At 38.4% G+C, this 22,612-nt stretch overlaps 1 protein-coding gene across 1 annotated transcript; it reads right to left on the bottom strand.

The window, feature by feature from the left end:
* Positions 1 to 3,011: 3,011 nt before the first annotated feature.
* On the bottom strand, positions 3,012 to 19,074 carry LOC124973020 (protein WWC3-like; the record flags this gene model as incomplete). The annotated part of the gene is made up of 3 exons (XM_047537221.1): positions 18,932 to 19,074; positions 7,988 to 8,553; positions 3,012 to 3,131 (listed from the first exon to the last, which is right to left on the bottom strand). Coding segments are annotated over exons 1-3 (829 nt in total), but the record flags the coding sequence as incomplete, so codon positions are not given.
* Between the last annotated feature and the right edge of the window lie 3,538 nt (positions 19,075 to 22,612).

The following is a 22,612-nucleotide window of genomic DNA, read 5'->3' as shown; positions in this document are numbered from 1 at the left end:
CTATTAGAAGCAGTACTTCTGAAAAACTGAACAGGCATGTTGTAAAGTTCTAAAGGGAAAATACAAAACAAGATTAACAAAGTCAAAGACATAGTTTGTATAATAGCTTTGAACCAAGAAAATCACCTAACATAAATATATCTTTGTCATCTGTTTTGCCTCCTCTAAAATTCATAAATTTTTCACCTTAATCAAATTTAAGACCCGTTATGAATTTTTATTTCCTTTTAAAACTTTTACAATCGTAAATACATTATGTAATTTACCTAATCCCTAACTTAATTTTATATTATAACCTTTGTTATTTTTGAGATCTCAGTAATCTTCATAACTAAAAAAAATCTGTCTTTTGAACATAACTTCAAATGGTCTTAATTCTGATCTACTTTGAAGCCATCTTAACATGGTGTAGGACAACAAGCAGAGCCTTATCTCAGGTGGGGCAGGGTTCTTCACAAATCTTAGGTAAAGCATTTTATTTCTGAAGCTTATCTTTGCCTCTTAAATATCATTTTGCAAAGTTCTCATATATTATTTCTTGAGTCTATGTAAGTATCAGTTAACACAATATAACATTACATCTGAAACATGAATCAAAAAAAAAAAGAAGGACTGGGGAAATAGCTCAGTTGGTAGAATGCTTTGCAAGCACAAGGTCCTGGATTCAATCCCCAGAACTGTGAGAAAAAAAAAAAAAAAGCAATGAGAAAGGGAGATGCACCCAGTATTATTCCAAATGGAACTGATCTCTGCAGGGTGTGTAGAAACTCTCTCATGCTAAGGGTGCCTCTTACTGAGAAGAACTTTATCAAATTGTGACATAAATAAAGAGGCTCATTAAGTGTATGAAAGGGCATTTCAAGTCTCCAGGGTCCAGGGATATCTGCCTACCAACTGCTGATTCTTTTTCTCATTCATTCATTTACACTGGGGATGGCAATTGAGCTCATAGTTTTTGCACATTCTAAGCACATGCTCTACCAGTGTGCTACAGTCCCAACTCTTTTTAATGTTGTCTTATGTTGTTTCCAAAAATGACTTTCACAATCACATGATATTCTGGGTTATTATCTTTTTAAAAGGTTATAATAAATATCTTATAGATACCTGAGAATTCTAAATGTACAAAAAATTACCCTGAAGATATCCAAATAAAGCAAAGAATTCCAAAAGCTAATTTTTTTCCATTGCAAAGGAAGTTTCTGCCATGCTGCTTCCCCAAGCATGGGGAAGGGCTTGGCAAGGCCCCCATTCCAGGAAATTGCTGCTGTCATCTCTCCTAGGAATTGGGTGTTTTCTTGTAATTATCATACTTATAACTATGCAACTGCAAGTCATATTCCCTGGATTGTTGTGATGAGAATTTAACCTCAATGAATCTGTGGAGCTTGGGGGAGGATGAGGAATGCTTTAAAAAATGTACAATATCACACATAAGTCTGAAAGTACAGAGTTTGAGGAGATCTTCAGAAAACTAGTTACAGGAATTGCTTGCTTCTATACTGACCACAGTTAATGCTTTACCAGCAAAACAACATGATGAGCAAAACAGGAGACTTATTGTCCACACAATACTAGGACTGCCCTACCTAGATTACAAGATTGGGGATCATTTGCGGTATCCACCTAGAGGGAAACAAGTGAATAAGTATAAGCATCCACCTCCACCAATCCACCTCTTCCCTATACAGGAGTGTACAATGAAAATGGTGAGTAAATAACTAATATCAATTGTAAGTGGACAAATGTCCAATATTTGTCCTTCCTTCAAAGACTTGGACATCAAGGGCCACCCTGGAAATGTAGGACTAAAGAACAAAGAAACAGTGTATGCAAACAACTAGAAAAATATTATCTTAAGATCAAATGCCCTCATTGCATGTTAACTGGTTATGAGTAGTTTATGCTGGCTTAGGTCTCACATATGTATTATAATAGGTAGAGGATAAATCAATGACATAAAGAATATTAAGATAAAAATTAAGCACTCACACTGATTGGCAGTAAATAAATTAACTTAGTCTTAACTGTGCTTGTTTAGGTAATAGAGTAGACCTTTAAGATTAAATGAAAAACATAATATGAGCTAAAGATTAAGTACATGTTTTGCTCAGCAGTTCGGTTTAGTTTAAAACAAAATAGTCATTATGCTGACCATAGTCTGACACCAAAGGGTAAACATAGGCCAGTAGGATGAGAAAAGGAAAATATCTTTCACTGCATCATGTTTATGTAACTTTAAATAAATGTAGAAAGTTGACCTTAATGTACATGCTATGTGTTAGACAACTGCTGGAAAGTGTGGTTACTGACAAATCTTGTGGTAATTTCTCTATAACTTATATCTTGTTTAATCCTGCTTTACATAATACTATAAAAGAAGAGCTAAAATAAATCTGAGCAGCACTTGCTTCAAGTTGCTCCAGGGATTCGTGTTGTTCTTTTGTGCTGACTCCATTCATCCTTCAGGGAACCAGGAGTTGCTGGGGCTGGCTCCTAGGAGGGAGTCCCAAAAACTAAAGGAAGAGAAGAGCAAAAAGAATTCATTTCTAGTTAATTTATTTTCAGTACTGAGAAGCACTGAGACATATTGCAACATAGGTTGCTGAGGCTGGTCTTAAACTTGTGATTCTCCTGCCTCAGACTCCCAGGTAGCTGAAATTATAGGTGTGCACCATTGCACTGTATGTAATCAATTTCAATGAAGATCTTTCTTTCACTGTTTCTCCTTTTTCAGTTCAAAAGGGCTTAAGACTTATACTCACCAGTAACAAGGAAAGAAAGTCATCCTAGAACAGAATGACAGCTGGTCTCCCAATATCATACAGAAGCTATACAAGTTTTTAAGGCCCAACCTCCCTAAATTTATAGAACCTAGAAAATTATTCTATCCTTGAACACATACACAAAGTTTCAATATACAAAAGTTTAAGTATGGAAATTTCTTTTGGTTTACAGTAAACACCTTGTTAAGTCAATATGTGGAGAAACAAATAAGTTCAGCTCCTAACCTTTGGGCTGAGGTTCAAATACCCTGCTATCACTGGCTAGTGAGCAATCTGACAGGCATGCAGAGATGCAGAGTTCTTTCCTTTCCAGTCTTTTGGCACTGTCTTCCTGGAGAGTCACTGCTGCAAACAAAAGATACCTGGTCAGGAGATGACAGATGGCACAGGAGACCAGGGCCTCTATGATAGAAAACTGCTAAGTTACTAAGTACTCCAGAGACACATCAAGTTATGCACATGCATAGAAATACACTGCACACAATTGTCTGTAGGATTGAAAAACTGAAGAAACAGACTTCTGGCTACTTCTTTGAAAGCTTAGCAAACTTTTAAATTGGCTATAAAAAACACTTCTAAAATACACTCTCACCCCCTTAACAAGCAAAAAACACATTAACATTATAATGGGAACCACACTGTATATCCCAAATATCAGGAATAACAGTTGCACTGTCCAAAGGGTGGTATTTTTAATTTTCTTCTTGATGCTGTTGGTTATTTTCCATGTTTTGTAAAAAATTAGTTATCAAAATAAACCCTAACAAAATAATATAACATTAAATTGGAGGTCACAGGAGAAATCACACTTGGTCTATGAAAACACCTCCTTAGAGATCTGCAACTCAGGACAAATGCTGGGGCTTATGTTCAGATAACTCTATATTATTCCTTACAGTTTTCCTGTGACAAGACTGGCTTCCAAATTTGCTTTCCTATATTATAATGCATACCATTCTTGAACAACTTATTTTTATGTTTCAGAGTTTTTAAAGTCAAAAACTAATGAAAATCACTGAACCCTTTTCCTGTCAGCATTTCATCAACTGTTTTTACCCAAGTGGTTTTATAGCAATAAGTTATTTTAAACAAAACCAACAGAAACGTGCACTTGATCTACGCTAAATGTCATTTTGTGCACATGAGTCTCACATTTTATAGAAAAACACGCTCTCAAATATGAAGCCTCAGTGTTAGGACATCATGATAACAATACATACTCTTCAATTGCCTCTGTACTTTTCTTTGACTATCTAAACCATTAATTTAAAATCTTGACTTCAGTCTTTCTAAAATTGAAGAAAAGGATTCAAAGATGAACATGTCTCTTTTCAGTCAAATTATTATTCACACTAATTAAATACAAACACACTGAATAGCACACAAAACAGGTAAGACTTTGGCCTTTGGTCTCTCAGTGTCAACTGGAAACAAAAAATAGCTTTCTTAAGTTCTGTGATGTTACGCTTTGGGGGTTGTATGTGTGATGGGGTGAGTAGGAGTTATCTGCTCCTGTCCTGGTCAACCAGGGACAATAGCAAGTTCCATTTTGAGGTGGTTGGAGGTCACCTCAAATTGGAGGCCAGGACTCCAAAATCCAGATGTTTTCTTAATTCCTGCCACATTAAAGGAAACTACCTCTGCCTTCCTAAACTTTAAGCAGTACCCACCAATTTGCTGATCTCCACAGTAAAGATCTCTTGCAAATGAAATCCATCACTATTTTCATTCCCAGTCCTGACACTGAGAATAGTTCCTTTAAAGAAACAGCCTCTAATAATAATCCTAAGCATTTCCTGGTAACCCTATGCAGTGATGAACTCTGACAAAATTTCTGTTTCATCATTACAACAGGGGAGCAAGAAAAGAGAATGGACATAGGAACTAATTCTCAAAGAGATTGGAATGAGTCAATGAATTCACCCAGCAACTAGAAGCAGGAATTTCCCTGGGTAAGAAGAAGCACAGAAGCACCTATGCTACACACTCAAGACCTCCATTTTTGAGATTCAAGCAATGTGGTTGACCATGGAGAGTGATACCAATGAAACAAGGAATAAAAAGTTCTTTATACATTCATTAAAAAAAAACCCTGTCCTTTTCATCATTTAAGACAGTCAGTTATACAGAGAGACAAACACTAAGACCTAAGGAAATGAACACCACTTGATAAAAGGCAGGAAATACATTGTGAACAGAGCTACCAGCTGACTTATTGAAATAATGAATGCTGTAATATTCTGGAGAAAAAACACACACATGGAATAAACAGTGAAAACTTTGGAAAGTCCTCACATGACTTTAATAGCCATCATGAAAATTAATATTAAAATAATAATAATGACTACACCCCAGTCATCCTAAACATGGATTCACTGCACAAAGATGTGCCCAGAGTCTGAGAAACAAAGGGGAATGAAGAGCATTCAAAGTCACTTACAGTGAACATTTCTGTGGAGCTGCATGATAAGAGATTTTTTAAAAAGCACAAAGTAAAACAATGGCAAAATTTAAGCCAGTAATTTTAAACAAAGTATGACTACAATAAAAACCTCAACAAAATTTTGATTTTTTTATTAGCAAATATCTGTTTGAATAAAAACAGAAAAGAATTTTGAAATCATGACACATTTGATTTTGAAAATACAGAGAAGGCAAACTAGTGAACTTTAAGCAAAACACTTTCAAGATTATGGTCTTTCAACTTTCTCCTGAGCCCTGCCTTCCATCCATGTGATTGATTTAAAACAAAATAAAAGAAATAATTGCCTTGTAGGTTTGCATGGGGCCAAACTTCAAGTGTACTGTTTTTCACGAAAATTGAAAAGTTGCTGTGCAGTGGCACACACTTATATGCCCAGATACTGAGGAGGTTGAATGAAAGGATCACAAGTTCAAGGCCAGCCAAGTAATAACCTTGTCTAAAAATAGAAAAAGATATGGGAATGCAACTTAATGGTAGAACACCCCTAGATTCAATCCCTCCCTGCCCCTGCAAAAAAACAAAAACTTGAAAAAGGTGTAGGAAACTGTATGATTCTGGGCATCAATAAGGTATCAAGGGAAATCTGATAAAACACCAAGCTCTATGATTACAAAGCTATGACAACCATGCACTCAGGAGTTCCCAAATCTTCAAAGGAGACCAGGAGGCCCCCCAGGTGCATACCTAAAACTAATTACTCAACCCAGACACCTGAGAGCATGAAGCAGGACCCATTAATTAACTCAATTAGTCCAGTTTTCTCACATCACTAGTAAACTGATGGTGTCATACACAAATCTATCACAAAGAGGCAGTATATAATTGTAGAAAAGAAAGTATTTCCCACTCTAATATGGTACCATTACAATATCTGCCACAGAGTGGGGAGGAAAGTTAAAGAAATCAGGTCCAGAAATCAAATAAGGGATTGGGGTTGTGACTCAGTGTTAGAGCACTTGCCTAGTACATGTGTGGCTCTGAGTTAGATCCTCAGCACCACATAAAATAAAAGTAGTGTGCCTACCTATGACTTTAAAAAAATTAAAAAAAAAAGAAATTAAGTAGATTCTCCTTCCCATCCTGTCCCTGCTGTCCTATTTAGGCCCTTGGGCCTTGTGGGGATTTTCTGATATTCTTGAATCTCAACCTTTAAAGAAAAATTGGTAGGCAGGGGAGAGAAAAGGAAATTAAAGTAATGGCAAATGTATGCTTCAATTCATGTTTATCTTTTGAATAAAAGAATAAAAATAGATCAATGAACCTGTGATTACAAAGAACAAAAGAAAAGCAAATTATCTGTGTGTGAATTACAGAAACACTGTATGTGGGTCTGTGAAAATACATGTTCACAAACACAAAAAGAAAGATACCAAAGAAACAGGAATGCCAGTCATATGCAAGATCTAGAACATAGTGGCCTCAGGTTAAACACATAAATATTAGGAAATTACTCTTCTTGGAAAGGCCAATTTTCCATTCCACCTATCAATCTAAAAATCCATCTATCTCAGAGGTAACAGAGGTTGAATGAAGAAAACAAAAAAGATCACCTCTTCAAGGGCAGAGGTGAGACAGCTCAAGATCACACAGGTCAGGGAACAAAATGACAGAATCTTGGTCTCTAGGTTGCGAGTCTGAAGCTGTTTCCACTACACCTCATTAATTCTGTATTAAAGTTTTATTTCTACCCTCTGTTGCATAAATACTCAATAGTATTTCTAGGGTTTCTCAGCCTCTGCACTACTGACATTTTGGGCTGGATCATTCTTTGTTGGGGCAGCACTATGTACAGTAGGATTTTTAGTAGCATCCCTGGCCTCTATCCACTAGATGGCAGTAGGATCCTCCCCTTCAGTTGTGACAACCAAAAAATTTCTCCCACTGGGACACTACCAAACATCCCCCAGGGCAGGGGGCAAAAATACCCCTGGTTGAGACCCACTATTTTATACAAATTGTCTAGTGTTTGCCTAAATGGGATGTCTAAAACACTTTTGCTGTGTAAGTAAAAGTTAATTAAATGCACTGAACTTCAGGAATGGGAGACCTTGTTCTTGATCCTATTTTAAACCTTAGGAAGTTAAAGATGCTGGGGGTTGACTTGAAAAAGCATGTGGGATAAATATTGTCTTCAACCAGTACCCTGGCACCAAGGAGTCGTCAAACTAACACAACTGGGCAGGTGAAACTTTATCTAGCTAGACCACCAGAAAATGGAATTGGTAGAAATGACTGATACTTTGAAATTATGCAATTATTTTCATTTCCACATTTGAAGAACTACACCCTTAAAAACTATAAGCACAAAGAATAAAGAGAAGAAGTCAAAGTAAAAAAGTAGGCTTCCCAGTAGGCTACAAGACACCAGTTCGCACTGATTGAGGTGGGCAAACACTGCCTTGGAACCCATGCTGCAGAAGTCATTGAGGCCTTGGTACCTCTCTATTTGCTTCCAAATGTGTGATACTGTGTGGTTTTGACCCTTATTTTCAACAATTAAGCATATTCTTAAAACAAGCCAAATACCTGGCAAAGACTACTTTGTCAATGTTAATTATCTTTCCCCAAAGCAGGTTAATTCTCTTCCAAACCCTATCAATGTTTGTAAACTTATAGCTCACTAGGACTTGAAAAGCCACCAGACTCAATGCCACTGCATATAATATCACCCTTGAGTTTCTGACCTTACTTCCCAGGAGGTCTCATCACCACTTACTTGCACTGGTGGGTGCCCCAGCCAGTTGGGGTCCACGCTCACGAGGTCCTTCCCCATCCCCAGAGAATCCATGTGGTTGAAGCAATGCGGTGCCCTGCAAATCTTCGTCCCCTAAAGCAGAGGCCTGGGCTCGCAGTCTGTCTAGGGCACCCAGGCCCGGCACTTCAAAACCATCCGCCAATTGCGCCAGAGGAGAGTCCCGCGAGGCCGGGAGGAAAGGCGTGTCCAAGGGTGAGCTGGGGGGCGACAGAGAGGACAGGGAGGAGCGGGAGGACAGTGATGCCAGCGACTGGGGCGTGTCCAGGGACCGCCTCTGCTTGTGGAAGCCCGGGTGGCCGGGAGGGTCTGAGAAGGGGACATCACGTCCCAGGGAGTCAAAAGGAATCAGATCGAAGCGTAGAAGCTGGCCGCACTCGGCATCGGCCTTCTCGTACTGAGGGAGGCCGTAGATGTCGGTGAAGCTGACTGAGCTCAGCGAACCACGGCTGGAGGCCAGTGAGCCCCGGCTGGAGGCCAGGGACCCGCGGCTGCTCCCAGAGGACACTGTCAGGGTGCTGGCAGACAGGCTGAAAGGAGAGAGAGACTATCTTAGAAACATCGCTCTAGGATGCTCCAGAACAGCCGTCAGCCCCCTTCTCCCAATAGAGGTCAACTGTTATTTGTGGAACCTAGAGTAGACCTTTACGTTGGGAGCATTTGAATGGAACTTCAAATGTTATCCTGTTTCTTCTAAAATTGTTTTTAAGACATCCAATAAATGATTATTTTCAAGACCAACAATTAACTCATTATCTCAGAATTTATTCTCCCCGTATAAATAGTTCTTTAACAATCTTTGGGAATACCTTCTTGATCTATAGCCTATCAGTTTTCAGTGTGTATTTTCTACAGAATACACACACTATTGAAATATCACTATTATCTCTAATGGTTGCTTTGGTACCCACCTCCTTAAAAACAAAACAAAATAAAAACTAATTTTTATTCTTTATTTTAACATTTTTACAAAAAATGCATATTGTCATTCTTAAGAGGGCACAAAGTTATTAATTTACAAAAAACTGTTAAAATGACCCAACTATTAATTTTTCTCTAATTCAATCCATGATTATCACTTAATGTTAATACTGCTTATAAAAATGATTTATAGGCATTTATATTACTTTGGAGTGCTATTTATACGTATGCATTGAAGTTCAATTTTTAAAAATCCTGGTAATTAGGACTTTGAAAGAAGCTATAACTCCTCAGCTACCATTTTGAGAACACAGCTTAGGGTGTTTTACATGAAACATGTCTTACATGTTTTACATTCCTAAGACATTCCTAAACCAAAAGCTTGAGGTTCCCTTAGGTCAGCGAAATCAGGCAAACCACTCCTACGTCTCTGGAATACAGACGGGTTGAGATAATAAATGTTCTTTTATTATCAATGTTCTAAAATTTGAGGCATTTTGCTGTATAATGATAGCTAACTAGTATAACTTTCTACTATTTTAAGAAAAAATATAATCATCTAAATCTATTATAGAAAAAACCTTAAGTTCAATCATAATATTAAACTATTTTTCAGATATAGGATTCATAATCTTATTATTTATAATAATAATTTCATTACAATTAGTTTGTAATAAGATGTATTTTATTTTTTATTTATTTTTTAAATTTTTTTAAATTTTTTTACATTTACATAGGGTAATGATGTTTATTTTATTTTTCCCCTCCCCCCACCCCTCCCACCCCTCTTTTCCCTCTACACAGTCCTTCTTTCCTTCATTCTTGCCGCTCTCCTTAGCCTAACTCTAAACCTAACCCTAAACCTGATGCTAGCCCCTCCCACCCCCCATTATATGTCCTCATCCGCTTATCAGCGAGATCATTCGTCCTTTAGTTTTTTGAGATTGGCTTATCTCACTTAGCATGATATTCTCCAATTTCGACCATTTGCCTACAAATGCCATAATTTTATCATTCTTCATTGCGGAGTAATATTCCATTGTATAAATATGCCACAGTTTCTTTATCCATTCATCAACTGAAGGGCATCTAGGTTGGTTCCACAATCTGGCTATGGTGAATTGAGCAGCAATGAACATTGATGTGGCTGTATCTCTGTAGTATGCTGATTTTAAGTTCTTTGGGTATAGGCCAAGGAGTGGGATAGCTGGGTCAAATGGTGTTTCCATTCCAAGCTTTCTGAGGAATCTCCACACTGCTTTCCAGAGTGGCTGCACTAATTTGCAACCCCACCAGCAATGTATGAGTGTTCCTTTTTCACCACATCCTCGCCAACACCTATTGTTGCTTGTATTCTTGATAATCGCCATTCTAATTGGGGTGAGATGAAATCTTAGGGTAGTTTTGATTTGCATTTCCCTTATTACTAGGGATGTTGAACATTTTTTCATATACCTGTTGATTACTTGTACATCTTCTTCTGTGAAGTGTCTGTTCATTTCCTTAGCCTATTTGTTGATTGAATTATTTGTATTCTTCGTGTAGAGTTTTTTGAGTTCTTTATAGATTCTGGAAATTAGCGCTCTATCTGAGGTATGGTTGGCAAAGATATTCTCCCACTCTGTAGGCTCTCTCTTCACATTTCTGATAGTTTCCTTTGCTGAGAGAAAGCTTTTAAGTTTGAATCTATCCCAGCTGTTGATTCTTGCTTTTATTTCTTGTGCTATGGGAGTCCTGTTAAGGAAATCTGATCCTGAGCCAACAAGTTGAAGATTTGGACCTACTTTTTCTTCTATAAGATGCAGGGTCTGATTCCGATGTCCTTGATCCATTTTGAGTTGAGTTTTGTGTAGGGTGAGAGATAGGAGTTTAATTTCATTCTATTGCATATGGTTTTCCAGTTTTCCCAGCACCATTTGTTGAAGAGGCTATCTTTTCTCCATTGCATATTGTTGGAACCTTTGTCTAGTATGAGAAAATTGTATTTATTTGGGTTTGTGTCCATGTCCTCTATTCTGTACCATTGATCTACCTGTCTATTTTGGTACCAATACCATGCCGTTTTTGTTACTATTGCTTTGTAGTAGAGTTGAAGATCTGGTATTGCAATACCCCCTGCTTCGCTCTTGCTACTGAGGATTGCTTTAGCTATTCTAGGTTTTTTATTCTTCCAGATGAATTTCATAATTGCTTGCTCTATTTCTGCAAGGTACATCATTGGGATTTTAATTGGAATTGTATTGAATCTGTATACCACTTTAGGTAGTATAGCCATGTTGACGATATTAATTCTGCCTATCCAGGAACATGGGAGATCTTTCCATCTTCTAAGGTTTTCTTGAATTTCTTTCTTTAGTGTTCTGTAGTTCTCATTGTAGAGGTCTTTCACCTCTTTTGTGAGATTGATTCCCAAGTATTTTATTGTTTTCGATGCTATTGTGAATGGGGTAGTTTTCCTAATTTCTCTTTCTGAAGATTCATCACTTATGTATAAAAATGCATTGGATTTATGAGCATTGATCTTGTAACCTGCTACTTTATGAATTCACTTATGAGTTCTAAAAGTTTTCTGGTGGAATTTCCAGGTTCCTCTAAATATATAATCATGTCATCAGCGAACAGGGATAGTTTGAGTTCTTCTTTTCCAATTCGTATCCCTTTAATTTCTTTGGTTTGTCTGATTGCTCTGGCTAGAGTCTCAAGGACGATGTTGAATAGAAGTGGTGAAAGAGGGCATCCCTGCCTTGTTCCAGTTTTTAGGGGGAACACTTTCAGTTTTTCACCATTTAGAATGATATTAGCCATGGGCTTAGCATAGATTGCCTTTATAATGTTTAGGAATGTTCCCACTACCCCAATTTTTTCTAGTGTTTTGAGCATGAAGGGATGCTGTATTTTATCAAATGCTTTTTCTGCATCTATTGAAATAATCATGTGATTCTTGACTTTAAGTCTGTTGATATGGTGAATGACATTTATTGATTTCCGAGTGTTGAACCAACCTTGCATCCCTGGGATAAAACCCACTTGATCGTGGTGCACTATCTTTTTAATATATATTTGTATGCGATTTGCTAAAATTTTGTTGAGAATTTTTGCATCGATATTCATTAAGGATATTGGTCTGAAATTTTCTTTCCTCGATGTGTCTCTGTCTGGTTTAGGTATCAGGGTGATATTGGCTTCATAGAACGAGTTTGGGAGGGTTCCCTCCTCTTCTATTTCATGGAATAGTTTGAGAAGTATTGGAATGAGCTCTTCTTTAAAGGTTTTGTAGAACTCGGCTGAGAACCCATCTGGTCCTGGACTTTTCTTTGTTGGTAGGCTTTTGATGACCTCTTCTATTTCATTGCTTGAAATTGGTTTATTTAAGTTGTGTATGTCCTCCTCGTTCAGTTTAGGTAGTTCATATGTCTGTAGAAATTTGTTGATGTCTTCGAGGTTTTCTGTTTTGTTGGAGTATAGATTTTCAAAATAGCTTCTAATTATGTTTTGTATTTCACTGGTGTCTGTTGTGATGTTTCCTTGTTCATTCCAAATTTTAGTAATTTGAGTTTTCTCCCTCTTTCTCTTTGTTAGTGTGGCTAAGGGTTTATCAATTTATTTATTTTTTCAAAGAACCAACTATTTATTTTGTTAATTTTTCCAATTGTTTCTTTTGTTTCGATTTCGTTGATTTCGGCTCTGATTTTAACTATTTCCTGTCTTCTACTACTTTTGGTATTGGTCTGCTTTTCTTTTTCTAGTGCTTTGAGCTGTAGTGTTAAGTCGTTTATTTGTTGATTTCTACTTCTTTTTTTGAATGCACCCCATGAAATAAATCTTCCTCTAAGTACTGCTTTCATAGTGTCCCAGAGATTTTGATATGATGTGTCTTTGTTCTCGTTTACTTCTAAGAATTTTTTTATTTCCCTTCTGATGTCTTCTGTTATCCATTCATCATATAATAGTGTATTATTTAGTCTCCAGGTATTGGAGAAGTTTCTGTTTTTTATTCTGTCATTTATTTCTAATTTCAATCCATTATGATCTGATAGAGTACAAGGTAGTATCTCTATCTTCTTGTATTTGCTAACAGTAGCTTTGTGGCATAAAATATGGTCTATTTTAGAGAAGGATCCATGTGCTGCTGAGAAGAAAGTATATTCGTTCTTTGTTGGATGGTATATTCTATATATGTCAGTTAAGTCTAAATTGCTGATTGTGTTGTTGAGATCTATAGTTTCTTTATTCAATTTTTGTTTGGACGATCTATCCAGTGGTGAGAGAGGTGTGTTAAAATCGCCTAGTATTATTGTGTTGTGGTCTACTTGAATTCTGTAATTGAGAAGGATTTGTTTCAAGTACGTGGATGAGCCAATGTTCGGGGCATAGATATTTATGATTGTTATGTCTTGCTGATTTATGCTTCCCTTAAGCAGCATGTAATGTCCTTCTTTATCCCTTCTGATTAGTTTTGGTTTGAAGTCCACATTATCTGAGATGAGGATGGATACTCCAGCTTTTTTGCTGTGTCCGTGTGCATGGTGTGTTTTTCCCCATCCTTTCACCTTTAGTCTATGGGTGTCTCTTTCTATGAGGTGAGTCTCTTGCAGGCAGCATATTGTTGGATTTTTCTTTTTAATCCAATCTGCCAGTCTGTGTCTTTTGATTGATGAATTCAGGCCATTAACATTCAGGGTTATTATTGTGATATGATTTGTATTCCCAGTCAATTGACTCATATTTGTTTTTGACATGATTTGGTTTCTCCTTTATTTGGCTATTCCTTTAGGCTAGCGCCTCCTGTTGCTGATTTGCATCGTTGTTTTTCATCTCTTCCTCATGGAATATTTTGCTGAGAATGTTCTGTAATGCTGGCTTTCTTTTTGTAAATTCCTTTAGCTTTTGTTTATCATGGAAAGATCTTATTTCATCGTCAAATTTGAAGGTAAGTTTTGCTGGGTATAAGATTCTTGGTTGGCATCCGTTTTCTTTCAGGGCTTGGTATATGTTGTTCCAGGCCCTTCTAGCTTTTAGGGTCTGGATTGAAAGATCTGCTGATATTCTTATTGGTTTCCCTCTGAATGTAATTTGATTCTTTTCTCTCGCAGCTTTTAAAATTCTGTCTTTATTTTGTATATTAGGTATTTTCATAATAATGTGCCTTTGTGTGGGTCTGTTGTAATTTTGTATGTTTGGAGTTCTATAAGCCTCTTGTACTTGGTTTTCCATTTCATTCTTCAGATTTGGGAAATTTTCTGATATTATTTCATTGAATAGATTGTTCATTCCTTTGGTTTGTTTCTCTAAGCCTTCCTCAATCCCAATAATTCTTAAATTTGGCCTTTTCATGATATCCCATAATTCTTGTAGATTCTGTTCATGATTTCTTACCATCTTTTCTGTTTGGCCAACTTTGTTTTCAAGATTAAATAATTTGTCTTCAATGTCTGAGGTTCTGTCTTCCAGGTGTTCTATCCTATTGGTTATGCTTTCTATGGAGTTTTTAACTTGGTTTATTGTTTCCTTCAATTCAAGTATTTCAGTTTATTTTTTTTTTCAGTATCTCTAACTCTTTATTGAAATGATCTCTTGCTTCCCGTATTTGGTCTTTTAACTGTTGATTGGTGCGATCATTTAATGCCTGCATTTGCTCTTTCATCTCCTCCTTCAATGCCTGCATTTGCTCTTTCATCTCCTCATTAGCTTCCCTGATCGTTTTAATTACGTACATTCTGAACTCCCTTTCTGACATTTCTTCTGCTGTGCTGTCATTGGGTTTTATTGATGTAGTATCTAGGTTTGTTTGGGACATTTTCTTCCCTTGTTTTCTCATATTGGTCAGTTGTCAGTGGGACCCTGAGATATTGCAGTTTTCCGCTACTGGCTTATAATGTCCCGGTAGATTTCCAGTGTATCACCTCCCAGCCTTCAGTAGCCTGATGTCTTGGAGGAATCTGATAAAGCAGCTCATCCGAAGAAAACTGCCCCTAGCCCCCTACTGGTTCCATGGTTTGGAACTGGCTCTGTGCGGAAATGCTCTCACTGTGGGCCTGCGCTGTGTAGCTGGCCCGTGTGGGAGGAGCCCACTGCCGGAGTGTGGAAGGCTACCTTGGGAAGACTCTAGCTGCCCTGCCCTGCTCCAATAAGCCACCTCTATCTGGGCCTGCCACCCGGGCCGAGCTTTACCCAGTGGGCAGACTCACCCGTGGCTCTATTTCAGTCCAAGTCTCTCAATGCCTCCCCTTCTTAACTCCTCGGTTCTGGAGCGACTTGGGGTGCAGTCTCCCTCTAGGCCGCCATCTTGGATCGCCCCGTGAAGAGAGCCTGCAGCCGGAGTGGGCAGAGCCGCCTGAAGAGGTCTCTGGCTGCCCTGCCCTAATCCCAGAGGCTGCTTGCTGATCGCGGCTCTCCGCTGGTTCGTTGCCGGAATACACTGCGCTGCAGTGGCTCCGGGACTCGGAGCTTGTTCTGGTCAGAAAGGCTCTCACTAGCGGGCCAGTTCTGTTCCGAGAACCTGGAGAAGCTGGCTGTGTGGGCGGGGCCCACCGCCGGAGTGCGCAGGGCTGCCTGTGGATGACTCTAGCTGCCCTGCCCTGCTCCGATAAGCCACCTCTATCTGGGCCTGCCACCCGGGCCGAGCTTTACCCAGTGGGCAGACTCACCCGTGGCTCTATTTCAGTCCGAGTCTCTCAATGCCTCCCCTTCTTAACTCCAGGGTTCTGGAGCGACTGGGGGTGCAGTCTCCCTCTAGGCCGCCATCTTGGATCGCCCCGTGAAGAGAGCCTCAAGATGTATTTTAAACAGTATCCAATTAGTGAATATCTTCACATCTTGTTATGGTCCTAAAAAGGATGAAAATACTGTCATAAGCAGACATTAATTTTACTTCTAAAATGGTTAAGACTATCTCTACCATTTCAAATTAGAAATATGAAAAATGTTTACTCAGCAACCTGCAATAAACTGAATAAAAACAAAAACCAAGTTTAACCTGCTGTTGCTCAACTCCAGAGGAAATTTACCTGCACTGTTGTAATTACACTGATTGTTTCACTAGTTTGCTTAAATTACTCTTTTAAAATAATCTTTTCTTTTCTTTTTTTTTTTTTTTTTTTTAACTGGGCATTGAACCCAGGGCACTTAACAATGAACCACATCCTCTGACCATTTTTATATTTTATTCAGAGACAGGATCTTACTAAATTGCTGAAGCTGGCTTTGAACTTGTGATCCTCCTGCTTCAGCCTCCCGAGCTGCTGGGATTACAGGCATGTGCCACAGACTCGGCAAATAATTTACTGTTTTATCTGGGATTCGAGATAATAGGTTAGGTGAATAGGTAGCCTCTTTTTAACTACATTAAGTAGACAATTCTTTTTTCCTGAAGTAATTCTACACTAAGAAAAGATTAAATTGGTGGATTTCAAAAATAGTATGTATATATATTCACATAACAAGAAAATCAATTATAAATTCCTCAAGATTGATTTAAATTTGAATGACTATTAAAAATACTTCTGGGTCATAAATTCTCAAATGAGAGATTGTTTTTGTCCTATTTTATATCATATTACTGGAGTCCTGCACTGCATCAAAAACTGACTGGATGCATAACTAATTAGAACAAATTTAAAAATAAACTGAATGCTTGAGTGGATTAAGATAAGGACAGATACATATGGTAAAGATGTGTGGTTAGGCAAATGGATTGATTCATGGGTCAATGGATAAAAGAAACAAATGGAATGGATAAGTAGAAAGGTAAAGAAATATGGGAATGGGAAGCCCTAAAATACAGAGCACATAATAAGTCTATTGTAATTTTTACCTCATTTTAGGTTTTCTTGTAGGAAAAGACTAAGGTCATTATCATATACAATGAAAAGAACATATACAAGTAAAACTAAAAAACAATCTTTGTTATGTGTAGGGCATGTTGGTAAAAGTAATTATTTTCTACTTTCTACATTTTTCTACTTTCTAATTCTTTAATTCTTCCTACCTGTTCATCCATGTACTAAATTCACTATCTACATTATGCATTTAATATAGTGTAGAAGGATACATGAATGAATAAACTCACCTTTATAACAAAACAATTGTGGTGTGACATTTAGGCACAGTAGGAATTAAAAATACAGTTTTTTTTTTTTTTTTTTTTTCCCCATTCCTTAGGGAGAATGAAACATGCAAGTGTTTTGCAAGCTTGATTAGGGAAGGAGAGAAGAAAATCAGAAGAGGCTGAGCATTTTGCTATGGTGGAGGGTCAAAAAATTTAGCTTTACCATTTAGTTAGGAACTGGATGAATTTGGGAAACATGCCTCATTCTCCCAGAGTCTTTCATTACCTGTAAATTAGAGTCCATATAATCTATCTTAGAAAACAGAGGCTGACTAGACTATATGTGACTAAACTATATATAACAAATAACAGGTATTCACACAAAAAAGCGGTCGTTACTGATACACAAAACAGATGTGTAAACAATTTAGAAAAGACAAGTTAAAATTAGCCTACAAATTAGAATGAAAAACTATAAATTCTAACATCTTTGTCTTGAATGCAAATGAAACTTCAACATATTTGCATGTAAACTTCCTTTGGTTTATAAAAAAAAAAAAAAAAAAACTACTACTTTTTAACAACTTGCCACAGAAGAAACTGTAGAATTTTGTTGTTCATTAAACCATCTCATAACTATAGACACAATATGATCAATATTAACAGTGAATTGCATATAGGATATGAGGAGTTCTCAACAGATGATCTGAGGACCAATGATGATCCTGGAAATATTGACATCAGATCTGCTATTTTGCTGCCGCCACTATTCTTCATCCCCCACACCACTTTACAATCAATATTGTTAGCCTGTGAACTTCCTACTTGGTCATTGGTCCAGATTGTTAGCCCACAAACCTCCTCCCCAGTCATTGGTCTGTTATTAGCCCTGCAAAATTTGACTACTTAAGAATGGATCCCCCACTATTCTCTTTCTCTCTCTTCCCTCACTCTCTCTCTCTCACTCTCATTTTCTGTCTCTCTCTCTTTCTCACCCTTCAGACAGACACTCTGCCTGTTCGCTTAATAAAATCTCTTACATGAGTTCCCATGTCCAGAGTGGTTATTGGGTGCTTTCAAAGAGTCCCTTTCTCAACTATGCTACACCACAATTTCTTCAGACACTTTGACCAAAATGACATTATTATAAACAGCATTATTTTCCAGTAATCCAGATATTGGAACATTAAAATGTAGAATAATAGCACTCCTCTCTGCACTTTGTTTTTGTTGTTATTTTTTGTTTTCATGATTAAGGACAAAATCCAGTGCCTTAGACATGCCAGGTAAGCACTCTGCCCACCCAATACTTTAAGAAATAATTTTTCATAAAAGAAGCTGCTTATATTAACACAGAATGGTGTTATTAAATGAGCAAATATTTTGAAAATATCTCAATTCTAATTTCTTATACATTAAATGTTGACAAATAAAATACACCTAAATGAAATCACTTTGTGAAAGCACCCAGAAACCACTCTGGACACAGGAACACACACAAGAGATTTTTATTAAGTGAACAGGCAAAGTGTGTCCCTGCAGGGTATGAGAGAGGGGGAGAGAGAGAGAAAGAGAGAGAGAGAGAGAGAGAGAGAGAGAGAGAGAGAGAGAGAGAGGGCAAGAGTGAAGAGGAGAGAGAGTGAAAGTGGTGGATAAGTTATTCTTAAGTAGTAGAATTTCGCAGGCTAATAACAATGAATCTATGACTGGTGAGTGTCACTGGCCAGCAGGACACAAAGTGAAACACGCACCAAACTCTACTTGCTTGGACAGAAAGGACCTTTATTACTGGAAGAACATTCACTTATATACAGTTAACAAACCAATCAGAAACTTGTTGCCAAGGGGAAGTAAGTCTTGGAATATTACTATTGGTAACTTAGGCATGGTCTCACTGGGATAGCCAGTGTGCTCATCTTCCTGTTTACAGCAAGACAAACCACACGCCCACTGGTGCTGTGCCAGCTGCCATCTGAGCTTGATCTTGTCTTGGTCTTTGTGGGGCGACCCTGGGTGTCGCCAGCCACAGGTGAGGAGGTTCACAGGCTAACAATCTGGGCCAGTGACTGATTAGGAGGTTCATGGGCTAATGACCTGGGTTGTAGAGTGGTGTGGGGGGAGGGACAATAATGATGGCAGCAAAATAGCAGATCTGATGCCAATATTCCTCCCTTTTTGTTTTTATAGATATGGGGGTCAGGGAGAATGATGGTCTTTCTTCTGTAGCTTCTTCCTGCTGGTTAGGGGCAAAGAGTCTCATTCCTGTAAAAAAAAAAAAAAAAAAAAGATTTTGGAGGGCTTTAGGTGGGAGCAGAGTTTTTGGAGCCAGAGGTGTCAAGTGAATTGCAGGTCTCGGCTTTGGGTGTCAGGAGATGGTAGTCTTGAAGGAGAAGTGGTTGATTGACCAGTTGAACTTGTGTGTGTCCACCAGCTCCAGAACTTGTGTATCTGCTCTTATAGGAACTTCTGTAGGCAGTTTAGTTTCTTCCTGTTTAGTGATCAAAAACTTCTGACTCTGGCAGTTTCTCTTGATGGTTATCAGGCACTCCTGCCTAAGAATTTCTTTGGTAGCCTCCTCCAGTCTTATTTAATCTTGGGACTAACATAAGTGTACATCTTAAGTTATGTTTAATAATTGTTTCTTCTTTTAAATGTCCTGGATGGGCTATGTTTTGGTTTTAACTGTTTTGCTAGGTGTTCAAGACGAGCTGGTCAAATTGACCTCTTTCAACTGAGTTCCCACAAGGTTCACTCATGGAGAACTTGAGAGCAGTTTCTTATTCCTTTAGTGCCATCCACTAGGCAGGGTCTCCTTGATGAGGTGGCTTCCCTTGGAAGCTTCAGGGATGTCTCCCTTTTTCAATGACCCTTCTCTGCAGCAGGTACACTGAGGCTTTTCATCTTCTAGTGGTATTATTAATCTCCCTGATCAGGCGGTCAGTGGCCCAGAGTTGCAAATCTCCTTAGAGAAGCTCTCTCATTCCCCAGGTTCAGGCAGACTCAGAGGGTAAGAGCCAAAACTGGTTTTCTTGGTCTCTGTATTTTAATCTCAATCTCTAAGTTTGCTCTTAAACATCCAGCAAGCCAGTGTCACCAGTCATAAAGTAAGAGTACTGGGCTTTAACTTCAATGTTTATGACTGTACAGTTATTTACCCCCTTTAATTTTAATTGGGGTCTATGTTGTATTATCTATCCTATGGGTGGTGGCTTATTAGCTCATATTAATTTAGGTAGTTTGTTCTTAAAGCAGTATTTCTGCAAAACATTAATCAGGCAACAGTTATTAGAGTTTACAAGGAAAATACCAAATGGAATTAACAACAGTAAAACATTTAGTTTGTGTGATAACTATCTTGAATTTTGTCTGAGCTATCCATTATATCCCCTGTTTGAGATCACAATAATTTTACAACAAAAAACAATCTTTTGATTATAACTTCAAATAAGCTAAAGTCTGGCTTATTTTGAGCCATTCTGACGTGCAGCAGGGTGGGAGGCAGAGCCTTATCTCAGGTAAGGCGGGGCTGTCTACAACTCTTAGGTAAAGTGATCTTTGCCTGTGTCTTAAATGTCATCATTTTAAGAAGCTTACATGTATTTTTCCTGAGTCTATATGAACAGTTAGTTAACACAGTGTAACATTATATCTAAAACATAAATCAAAGAAAGACTGAGACTTTTAACTTTCCTTTTGTGTGGCAAAGTGGCAAGATGCTTTCATGTTTTAAGATATTAACTTTTAAACAAATACGGCCCTAAGGGTCCTGTTATAGAACATTAAATGGTATAAGTAAATTCATAAGACTATTCTTGACACAAAGAGGGACCACCAGAGTGAAGAGAAGAGAAGGTTCAAACATAGGGAATCTCTACCCACTTGCACTGAGGTGACAGAAGTTGTATAAGTCCCATTCTCCTGCCAAGAGGAGTCATTATCTAACTTACATTGGGGTCACACTGTTGCAATAGAAAATAAGCCTGCAAGGTTTCAGATCCGGAGTCAAATGAAGAGGCTGAATGTTTCTGAGGAGACAGCAAAGGGGGTGGGGGCGAATTCTGTGGTGGGCAAGGAGGTCAGGAAGGGCAAGAAACAGAAACACCCTATAGTGGATATTGGTCAGGGAGGAGGGGATATGGTCAAGGTGGCTCAGATCCCCATGAGGGGGAGAGCCAGCAGGAAATGACTGTGGACCCCATCCAGGGTTCATCACAGAAAGACTTACCTACCCAGAAATATTTCCTTCTCCCTTCTACTAAATATATTTTTGTACCTTTTATTTTTCTTTTCTATATGCTGATCCCTTTTTGTTCACATTCTGAAACAACTGACTTTAGATAAATTACTCGATTTTAATTAGATGAAATATTTTGTTATGTACAGTATTCTAATTGAAACAGTTGAAACTTTTGGGTTCCTTTGTATATAGAATTGTACCTTAGTAGGACTTAACTCTTAGTAACCTTGTTTTCAGTGATGACACAAAGCAATTTAAAAAACTTTTTAGTTACCAATCTATGAAACCATCAATAATGTTTAAGTATATTACCCCATAGAATTTAAGGAACTAGCATTTTAACTTTGCAAATTAATCAGAAGTCTCTAACTCACACATTTGAGTAATCCCATACATGACAAATCTGATTTTACTGTAAAAACCAAATTATCAGACAAGTGTATTCAATAGTATCTGCCGTCTCTTTTCTGTGGAAGAAAAGTCCTAGAAAAAATTGATAATAGTCATTTTATAGATAGCGTTTAAGAAAAACAAAACAAGAATGCTAGAAGAAAAAGTGATAACGGCCATTAGCATGAGAGAATGAGAAAGGCAGAGAGAGGGAGGGAGAAGAGAGAGAGAAAGTTCGGGTTTGCAGGAAGAGCAAAGACAATGTAGGGAAAATCTCTTTGCACTTCGCTGAGCACTCTCAGAAATTAAGAAAATCCCTAAAAATGTTGGGATCTAAGTGCTGTTTGGTTTGAGGTCCAGGGTGAGGTGGAGGGACTCTTTAATTAACTGAGAGGCAACCCAGGGGGATATGGGTGGGGATTGAGAGGCAACACAGCGGGGTATGGGTGGGGATTGTGAGTGAGCTGCCCATTGCAAGAAAGGAATTGGTGAATACAGAGGTGAGTGAAGGGCGAGTTATCCAGGGAGTCATCACTACCACTAGATAAGTGTGGAGGCTAAGCCCATAGGGGTACCTGGGTGCCCAGCACCAGGACTTGCTTAGACAAAAATGTCCTAGAGAGAACCCAGGACCAGAGTAGGACTCGCAAGAGGCAGTCCCCTCAGGAAAGAATCCCCATCAGTCTGGAGCTTTCCTGCCTCTCAAGGAAGAGTCCCCTGCAGCCCAGAGCTCTCCCCCAGCAGTCAGTATAGGATTCAGCAGTCAGTATAGGGATTCAGTAGTTGCAAGACTGGGGGTTCCCTGGACCGAGGAGAGCCTCAGAGGTGCTGGACGCTCAAGGTCACTTCCCAGGTAACCAAAGGCCAGCGGGAAGACACTTACCAAATGAGGCTGGTGTCTGGATGTGGAGGAAAGCATCCAGGTGAATGGAAGATGAGACCAGCGTCTGGGGGCTGGGGGAGTCTGGGGCATCAGATGGGATTCCACTTGCCT

Source organism: Sciurus carolinensis, chromosome Y (genome assembly GCF_902686445.1).
Source record: "Sciurus carolinensis chromosome Y, mSciCar1.2, whole genome shotgun sequence".
Lineage (NCBI taxonomy): Eukaryota > Metazoa > Chordata > Mammalia > Rodentia > Sciuridae > Sciurus > Sciurus carolinensis.
This window is presented reverse-complemented; position numbering and strand designations above follow the sequence as displayed.